Genomic DNA, 9,830 nt, shown 5'->3' with positions numbered 1-9,830 from the left:
GGTGGTGGATTTTGGGCATTGTCATTGATCATGTTTGTGGATGCTATTTCAGGATAGTTTTTGTATCCTATTTGGGTTGAGATTCACAATATAAATTATGGAGATTTTGATTTCTATTATTTTTTTTCTTATAGATTGTTTGTAGACACTAAGATTAGAACCTCATATTTGCTCAAAATACCTACAAAAATTCAATCATATAAAATTGGGATTTGTCATGGAAACACAAAATATATATACATAATATTTATGTATATAACTTATATATAGTTGTATTTTTATTTGATTGGGATAATTCTATTTAAAACACCGTAATTTTTTCTCGCCATAATTTTAACTCCATACTTTTTTTTATCTTATTAAACTCTATACTTATTATATAGCAATAAAATATCTATATTTTTTAGAAATTGGTAAATAAAATCCTAACATAAAAATTGACTATTCCACGACATGACAATAATATCATACTAATGAACTGCTACATCACTAACAATTTAATATTTAATAATATTAATTAATAAAAATAAGAACTAAAAATGTATAATAATATTAATAAAAAATAAATAAAAATCACTTATATATCGCTGGTTAGACTATTTATATAGAGATAAATAGACCTTTCTCTTAAATATATATATACATGCATACATATTCGCTTCGAATTTCACAAATGCATAATACTATATAAGACGGGAAAGTTATATATTTAATCAAAATTAAAATTATAAGTTTACCGGACAAATATACCATTAACCGTTCGGGAATAAATTTCTCGCACATACACACAGCAATACCATTTTTCTCATCTCGACCGAAGAAGAAGAAGAAGACGACGCCGACGAAGAAGTAGAAGAAGGTAGAGAGAGAGCGAAAGATGGGTGGAGGGATGGAAACGAACAAGAACAGGTTCATCGAGGATTGGAGCAGTGCCAGGGAGAATCTCGAGCACAACTTCCGTTGGACTCGTCGCAACCTCGCCCTCGTCGGGATCTTCGGCATCGCCCTCCCGATCCTTGTTTACAAGGGAATCGTCCGAGAATTCGTGAGTTCGATCTCTCTCTCGATTTCGATTTCTCGCTCGTTTGATGTGGTCCGTGCCCTAATTCCGCTGTTTTGGTGATGAATTAGGGCCGGTAATGCGATTGTTCGATTATTCAGTTGGGTATTTGCGTATGCTTTGCAATTGCTTCTCCTGGGGAATGCACGTTTCTATTGGAAATTGACTTTGTTCTCTGTCACTTGGTTGGGTGCATTTAGCTCGTGATTCGAATATCGTCGGTGTACAAATCTGGATTTTTTTTACTGTGCTGCTGCTTCTCTCCGCCCTCAATGCTTGAAAACTGGATTCTGTTTGTTTATTGCTTGCTTATCCTTCTTTTCTCAGCATAGCATTGATTTCTCCATGTATGTGCTCTTTTATTTGTATTCCTCTTTCTGGGGAGTTGGAATTCTAGGGATTATCTCTATGCAGCATCGTTCATCTGAGTTGGGTGCCTTATTTGATGTGTTGAAGCGATTATCCTTGAGTCTCACTCACTGCACTAACTAGCCGGCATTGTTGTTGAAATCAAATGAGACAATATAGTAGTTCAATATAGAGCATAGATTGCATCTTATGGTAACTTGAAGTAAGTTGAACTGTCTCTGTTTCTGTTCTATCGACGTTACTAAAATATCTGGGAGACATCACCAAAAGGATTATCCTTTGATTGCATTGGCATTCACATTGTCGCAGTTTGAATCACCCGGTTCATCATTTGGTATTCCTAGAATGGGGTACTTGAATTCGGAGCACTGGATGATGATTTTTATGTCCAGTTGAAACTATAGTCATGCACATACTATAAGCAGTGTTGTATGACTCACATTGCTGATTAGGTTAAAAATAAACTTGCATCTCTTCCTGCACTTTCGGGTGAGTTATATAAGTTCAAACATGTGATATTTCCGCTTTCACTGTGATAAGTGTTTCACATTGGAAAAAGAGAGGGATTTGGGACCAATATATAAGGAGGGTCAAACCTCCACTTTTAAGCTAGCTTTTGTGGTGGAGTTAGGGCTCAAACTATATCAATTAGTATCAGAGCCAACTCTCTACTCTTCGGTGGGCCTTTGACGGACCGTTCTCTTGTGGGCATGCGATCAACTCGGTGGCTATGGGAACGGTCGAGAGAGGAACGGTGGGGACTGACCGAGAAGCCGCCAACGATCAGATTTGCCTCAACGTCGTGGACGTCGCTGTCTAAAGGGGGCGGTATTGATAAGGTCTCACACTGGAAAAAGAGAGTGATTTGGAGCCAATATATAAGGAGGGTCAAACCTCCACTCTTAAACTAGCTTTTGTGGTGGGGTTAGGACCCAAGCTATATCAATTGTTCAATTTGATGGAACTCACTCATCCATAATGGGTCTAATTAAGTCTCAAAACTCATGGGTAGAACTCACCCCAAAAGCTAGCGTGTTGGGGGAAGGTGTCCATGGTCTTTTATTGACTCAATTGTTCCCACATGTTTCCGACGTGGGACTCTAGCATTACTGCCCCCTTTAGACAGCGACGACCACGACCCTGGCGACTTCTCGAACGTTGGCGGCTATACACTCTTTGTGCTCCTCTCCCGACCGTTCCTCGATATAAGGAGGGTCAAACCTCCACTTTTAAGCTAGCTTTTGTGGTGGAGTTAGGGCTCAAACTATATCAATTAGTATCAGAGCCAACTCTCTACTCTTCGGTGGGCCTTTGACGGACCGTTCTCTTGTGGGCATGCGATCAACTCGGTGGCTATGGGAACGGTCGAGAGAGGAACGGTGGGGACTGACCGAGAAGCCGCCAACGATCAGATTTGCCTCAACGTCGTGGACGTCGCTGTCTAAAGGGGGCGGTATTGATAAGGTCTCACACTGGAAAAAGAGAGTGATTTGGAGCCAATATATAAGGAGGGTCAAACCTCCACTCTTAAACTAGCTTTTGTGGTGGGGTTAGGACCCAAGCTATATCAATTGTTCAATTTGATGGAACTCACTCATCCATAATGGGTCTAATTAAGTCTCAAAACTCATGGGTAGAACTCACCCCAAAAGCTAGCGTGTTGGGGGAAGGTGTCCATGGTCTTTTATTGACTCAATTGTTCCCACATGTTTCCGACGTGGGACTCTAGCATTACTGCCCCCTTTAGACAGCGACGACCACGACCCTGGCGACTTCTCGAACGTTGGCGGCTATACACTCTTTGTGCTCCTCTCCCGCCCGTCCCCCGCCCGCCGCGTCGTCCGCATGTCCGAGGATCGGTTGGCCCTGATACCAATTTGATAGAACCCACCCATCCATAATGGACCCAATTAAGTCTCAAAGTCTATGGGTAGAACTCACCCCAAAAACTAGCTTGTTGGAGGAGGGTGCCCATGGTCTTATATTGACTCAATTATTCTCACATATTTCCGATGTGGGAGTCTAACACACTACTGCTAATGATGAGCTTTGTTTGAAGATTTATCTGGTCGTTGTTTGATTTTGCACTCTCCATAACATTATGGTCGAGCTAATGTACTGAAACTTTGAATTGGCAGCATATGCAAGACGAGGACGCAGGCAGACCTTACAGGAAGTTCCTCTGAGTTTGCTTGCTTGCTTGGAAGCATCTTTGCAATAAATCTCAGCAAAATCGAAAATCGGTTTTTGCTTTCAGCAGCTCAAATCCATCACAAAACTCTGCTTTTTTTATAACATTTTCGCACTGGCTTGAACATATCAACGACAGAATTCTGTAAAATGTTTGTTTGTTTGCAAATAAAAACCGGCAGCTTTTATTTTTTTCACTTGGATTTTAATCTTTTAGCATTCGTGTGCAGGACTTTTCACATTTCGTAAGGCAAACAACAGCTTTTCAGGATCTGAATACATAAAACCGAAAGCTTATCCGCAGAGAAAAAGCCGATGAATCTAGGTTTGGTTAAACTCATAATGACAGAGTCGGGGAAATTTTGCATAAAATCCCCCTCGACCAAAATTTTGACAGTAGTAGAAGCTGGATTTCGACATGAAGAATCATACAGCATATCTGTAGGTGTAATAATCTGTGGAAGTTACATCACTTCGACGGATCTTCACAATCTGTCCTCGTCTCAGGCCGTAGTATCTAGCGACTGGATCCGAGACCAGGATACGTGGTAACTGGGCATCACAAAAATCCGGAAGAAATATAAAAAAATGTCTCATGAATATGTTACAGACAGTCATGAATTCTTATCTTTGAACGAAAAAGTGTATGTTCATATCTACCACGCAGGTTCATGATCGAAAACGGGGAATCAGAGAAGGAAGATTGCGGAAAGTAAGAAAGAAGCAGATATACCTGTGTTTCTTGAACTCTGTATTTGGCAAGCAGTTCCTTCTTGGCTTTATCGTCAAGGACATAGTACTCGTTGATGAGCTTATGTTCTGTAATATTGTTCACCAGCTCAGCCTCCTGCGTCATCAGAGTTCAGTCCCATATATCCATCATATGATCTGAGTGTGTGTGTGTATATATAGATGAGTGTATATATATAGGCAGAAGCAAAAATGCCATTAGTGGGCGAAAATTAACCTCGAAAACTTCGATGTTTAGAATCTTATTGATCTGAGAAATGGCTGCTCTTGCAGGAGCAGACATGGCTGCTGGAACAACCACGATCCCACGAAGAACATTGTCGGCTTTCATCTTGTTCGCGACGTCTCTTACCACCGGAACTCCCACCTTTGGACCGACCGGAAAGAAAACATACATCTGCATGTATATGCCATCTTGAGAGAAACTAAAGCAATAGAAATCGATCTTTCTGCAATGATGTAATGTATATACATTGATACAAGAATATGTCGGTGTAACATTTAACGTATAATCCAATTCATTTTAGCCAAAATTTAACCGATCAGCTCTCATGGGTGGGTCCACAAACAACTGAGATCAAAGCTAGACAATGTGGAATTCTCAATTCTTGAATCCTAACCCGAGTGAACTGAAAAGCAACCTTTACCAGAACTTGGATTTGAAGCTTCACTTTGAGCTAAAAACCCTAAAACTTATCGGCTTATCGGTACAACGACGATACATAGTAAAGGCCGATCTTTGAGCTCAAAGCACAAAACCTTGCACCACTGCCACATATATATGTATATGAATACGAATAAGATGTATACAGAGCAATGGGGAGAGGTGTGTGTATATATATATGCAGAAGTACCTTATCAGCTGGATTCGGACCCTTATTTGTTTCGATGAAGAGGGCTTCCTTGTTCACGGGGTTACCGAATTTCTGAATGAATTCATCTCTTTTCAAGTTCAAGTCAGATTCTTGGACATTGTAACTTCGATCTCTCAGCATTTCTAAGACAGTACGACGAACTCTGAAGAGCCTTGTGATCTCCTCGTCCATCTGAGCCGTCCTCTCTGAAAAAAACACACAAAACAGAGAAACATGAGAGCGCAGTCTGAAATCTGAATCACACTACAGTCACAAGAATTTTATGCAGACGATTTAGATATTAAAAGGGTAATTGAATTCCGTTTCTTTGGATATATATACAATGCGGGTAAGGAACAAGACTTGTTTGGGAGATTTTTCAACTCCTCCATCAAGAAACATCATCTTTTATACAGTGATAAAACCAGAAACGGCGCAGATTCAGAGAGAGAAACAAAAGAACATGTTGTCGGATTGATCGGATGCAGACCCATTGTGTCAGGAACAGAACACGAACCCAGAAAGGCGATGAAACAAAAGGAGATACATTTGATTTGATTGAAACAAGGAACATTAGGCAAATTAAGACGAGATGGATCAAAGTTATCGATGAACAGGACAAACAAACATGACGATTCGATTCGATTCGATTCGATTCGATTCCAATTATCAGAAAACCCACAAAGTTGAATTGATCGAAGAAGGCAGCTTTCAATAGAACTCCAGTGAAAGCTTGGATCTTTGGGGAAGCAGAAACGGATGAAGGAATATCAACGTTTAGACTTCTTTTGTTCAGAAGAAACAGAGAGAAGGAAAACAAAAAAGGGACACGGCGAGGGTTTAGGGGTTTCCGGGTACAGCTTATTTCAGCCGCCTCTCCTTCATTTTTTGTAACACTTTTTTTGTCTTGTTTTTCCATTTTTATTCATGTAAAATAAATATAAGAAGTATTAATTTTTAAAATATATATCTATTCAAAATATTAATTATTCGAATAATATTTTTACAAAAGTAACATAAATATATTATACTTATTGATTTGTTATTTTAACTCTAATTTTGTGCGATAATAAATTAATATTATAAATACAATATTTTTAATCAAAATAATATATATATATATATATAATATTATAGTTTTTTAAAGTTTTGATATTTTTGGATATACAGATCTTTTAAATTATGAATATATATTTTCCAAACTGATAATTTTTTGTATCCTGTGAAAATTTTATTTGTAGAACATTATAACTATTATTTATTTTTATTTGAAAATTCAGTTTTGATTTAAAAGTATTTATTTTAGAAACTCAAAATCTAATTAACAATATATATTTTTATTTTAGAAAATTATAACCATTATTTATATTTCTAATTTTAAAATTCAATTTTTATTTAAAATACTTATTTTCTTATTAATTTAATTTATATATTTATTATTCCCAAACATACAACCAATATTCTATGTTATTTTTTTAGCAAGGATGTTTAACATTAATCTAAATTATAATATTAGAAAATTAATTTGGTTGTGATGTAATCATGGCGGGCCCTCTCTTTACCTTGAAACTGAAACCTTTTGCTTTCATTGTGGGGTCATTGTCCAACAGTGATGACAGACGTCAAAGCCATCCATGTACGAGAATAATCGGATTATAGATTAGTGTCATACATAAAAGACTGAATATAGATGCTTTTTTATATAATTTAAAAAATCATATCAAATTTTACAAACATTCTTCGATTTGATTTTGTCAAAGTCCATCATCTCACATTGAATCGCCGCCCAAAACTTTCCCCAGTTCCAAAGTCCGAGGAACGACGACCAAATTCTCACGAACATAACAGAAGACCCATCTTCTGCTTTGTTTTTTTTTTCCAAAAAAAAAAAAGGACCACCACGTCAAGAAATTTTCTTACGTTCAACTGCCAAATTCGCGGACGACGTAACACATGAACGATTCCATAATGGACAGAAGATCATACATTGAAGCTTTTGCTTGTGACAAAGACTCCATTTGGAAAGAAGATCATCGCTCAGAAGCGCCATTTAAGACCAAGATTCCATTTAGACAGAAGATCATATATTGACGCATTTGCTTGTGACAAACGAGTATATATATACGTCATACAGAAAACTACGCCATTACCAAATCTACAACTTAGACTGCTTCAACGTTCTAAAATACCCGTCTTCCCCATTAACCGGAAAAAGAAAATATCACGGCAGAACAACGGGATACGATTCTAGACCTCCACATGTTTGAACCCGTGTTTCAGTCGTGGCGTGGAATCACAGCACCGCGAGGAACGAAGCAAAAAGAAGAACGTACTTGGTTATAAGGACCATGAAATGGGAGTGGAATTGGATTGAGGAGGCTGTGGAATCAGACAGTGTGGTTGTTGCTGCCAATGATGCAAGCCCTCGATTCCCTTTATCGTTCGGAAGCCATGGATAAACTCCGTCTCTTGAGGAAGAGACATGCTACAGTTACTGTCCTCTTCGATCTCCATCGTTGCTTCTTCCATCATCGTGTCCTCGTCCTCGTCCAACTGAATAATCTCCAGAATGTATGGTTCTTGGAAGGGTACTTCGGATTGAGCAGCAGGGAACTGAGAAGGGCTCCAAGGAACTACTGCTCGGCACTTGTTGGATGTTTGGTTTTCGTCGTAGTCATCGTCAGCTAGTCCTGCATCCCCATGGTAGCCTGCTCGGGAGAGTTTATCTGCACCGAAAGGAAAAACGTGATTTTAGCACACATCACATATTGGTTTCAGAATTTGAATCAAAAACCAGGAAAAGGCGGATCATTCGCTTTTAGGCATAATGAAAACAAAGGAGAAACTACAATCTGTGGATAGCCTGCCGCACAAGAAACACCTTCAAAAGGAATTACTAATAATTTCAATGGCCGACACCATTTCCTGCCAAACAGTTGAACTCGTAAAGGGTCTCCTACGATCTGAACTCCCGGAATAAGATAAGGTGCCCTCACAATGATATGTAAGAATGGAACTCATATTAGCATGTGGATATACTTCACAGATCTACGCTGATTCTTAGTTGGACAAACCACGAAGTCAGGAATCAATGTCCAAAGAGATTCAGAGGAAAGTTCAAGAGCCCTAATTTTCTACTCGAAACCATTGTATAGTTCCCATTCCTTAAAATTCCAGATAAAAACTACGCTCTTCAACCATAAGATCCCACCATTTCACCCAACAACATTCGCAGTTCAGTGATGAAAACAAAGGTCGAAGTGAAACTCTGTGACAAAGATTTATGAAATCGATCAACAAAAAAAAAAAAGACAGTCATAAGCTTGAAGAACTTACTCTTAAACCCAGAAATCAAACCAGTATCAACATAGAGATTCCTACAATAAGACTGCTGTGCTTGTAAAGGCTTGAAAACAACAATAGCTCTCTCTTCATTCACAGGTTCCAGCTTCGATTCTTCGGCCATAGGCTTCGCCGTCGCCATCTCGGCTTCATCCTTCTTCATAATCGGCGGAAAATCCACGTCCTGAATTATTTCAAAGAGAAGAATCACTTCAGAAACAATTCCCGCCAACAGAAGCAACCCAATTGACGATCACGAATCGAATTGACAAATCCTAGGGTTTCTTTCAATTCAGCTCGATCAGAAACAAAATTTACCGAGAATAATTGAGATAAAGAAGAATTACCAGGCGACGCATCTTCCTGGCCGGAGAAGAGAGAGAGAAATCGGAGAAGTCGTCGTTGACTCTGTCAATGTCTCTCCTCTTCATCTTCATGCGCAAGCACTCATCTCCCGCCATGTTTCTGCACAAACAACCGAGCGAAATTCCCGCGAAACACTCGATCTAACACAGAGTAAGAGAGACACAGCAAAATCTAGGGTTTCTGCGACAAGATCGCTTCACAGAAAGGACGACGAACTGCGAAGTTTAAAAACGCAGAGCAAAGGGAGAACTCGCGAAGAGGGAAGGATTCTCAGTCTCTCTAGAAAAATCTAGAAACCATTTTGCGGAAAATAATTTCGTTTTTCTTTTTCATATTTCCGTTTTCTTAATCGGTTAACCTTAAAAACCAAACCGGTTTCTATTGGTTTAACCAAACCAAAATTTTGTTTGGTTCCGGTATAACCGATATAATTTTTGTATTGTTTTTATGAATTTTCTTTGGTTCCTTCCTCATCGCTTTTTTTTTTCTCCGGATAGAGATGAAGGCCCACATCTGCAGAGAAATCAATTGAATTAAACAAGTTTAGTTATTTAATGTAATTTAAAAAATTTATACATGTTGATGAAGAATTAAGAAAAGGTTAAAATCATATTAAAAAAAAGTTTGGAGTAGAATTTATACAGAAAAAATTTTGGATTTACAAAATTAAGAGAATTGGATTTAATTAATTGTTGAAAGGTGAAATGGTTATCGTTGAAATAGTGCAAACTTAACAACCTTTTTCACCTATATATATATAATATTTTTTCGTAGTTATATATTTAAAGTTTAACTTGCTTATATTTCGATCTCTAAGATATCAATGTTCATGTTCGTTTTGATCAAAGGGGTATTTATGAAACATTGTTGTGGAGAGTCTTCAGCAAATCCACTGATTG

General features: G+C 38.3%; 3 protein-coding genes across 4 annotated transcripts; 1 reads left to right on the top strand and 2 right to left on the bottom strand.

Annotated features, from left to right (window-relative positions):
- The first annotated feature begins 768 nt into the window (after nucleotides 1–768).
- On the top strand, nucleotides 769–3,812 carry LOC109116496. The gene is made up of 2 exons (XM_019202059.1): nucleotides 769–1,045; nucleotides 3,568–3,812. The coding sequence occupies exons 1-2, from the start codon at nucleotides 878–880 to the stop codon at nucleotides 3,613–3,615; spliced, it is 216 nt and encodes a 71-aa protein (XP_019057604.1). The 5' UTR covers nucleotides 769–877; the 3' UTR covers nucleotides 3,616–3,812.
- Nucleotides 3,657–6,087, bottom strand: LOC104808908 (DNA-directed RNA polymerase subunit 5-like protein 1). 2 transcript variants are annotated; one of them, XM_010534749.1, is made up of 5 exons: nucleotides 5,906–6,087; nucleotides 5,224–5,429; nucleotides 4,587–4,766; nucleotides 4,353–4,466; nucleotides 3,657–4,171 (listed from the first exon to the last, which is right to left on the bottom strand). In XM_010534749.1, the coding sequence occupies exons 2-5, from the start codon at nucleotides 5,413–5,415 to the stop codon at nucleotides 4,046–4,048; spliced, it is 612 nt and encodes a 203-aa protein (XP_010533051.1). In that variant the 5' UTR covers nucleotides 5,416–5,429; nucleotides 5,906–6,087; the 3' UTR covers nucleotides 3,657–4,045. The 2 variants fall into 2 exon arrangements, with proteins under 2 accessions (XP_010533051.1, XP_010533050.1); XM_010534748.2 differs by having other exon boundaries at nucleotides 4,078–4,466.
- A 1,076-nt stretch (nucleotides 6,088–7,163) lies between these two features.
- Nucleotides 7,164–9,237, bottom strand: LOC104808906. The gene is made up of 3 exons (XM_010534747.2): nucleotides 8,913–9,237; nucleotides 8,560–8,749; nucleotides 7,164–7,949 (listed from the first exon to the last, which is right to left on the bottom strand). Exons 1-3 carry the CDS (start codon nucleotides 9,024–9,026, stop codon nucleotides 7,561–7,563), a joined length of 693 nt encoding a protein of 230 aa, XP_010533049.1. The 5' UTR covers nucleotides 9,027–9,237; the 3' UTR covers nucleotides 7,164–7,560.
- Between the last annotated feature and the right edge of the window lie 593 nt (nucleotides 9,238–9,830).

The sequence above is a fragment of the Tarenaya hassleriana genome, unplaced genomic scaffold (assembly GCF_000463585.1).
Source record: "Tarenaya hassleriana unplaced genomic scaffold, ASM46358v1 Cleome15, whole genome shotgun sequence".
NCBI lineage: Eukaryota > Viridiplantae > Streptophyta > Magnoliopsida > Brassicales > Cleomaceae > Tarenaya > Tarenaya hassleriana.
This window is presented reverse-complemented; position numbering and strand designations above follow the sequence as displayed.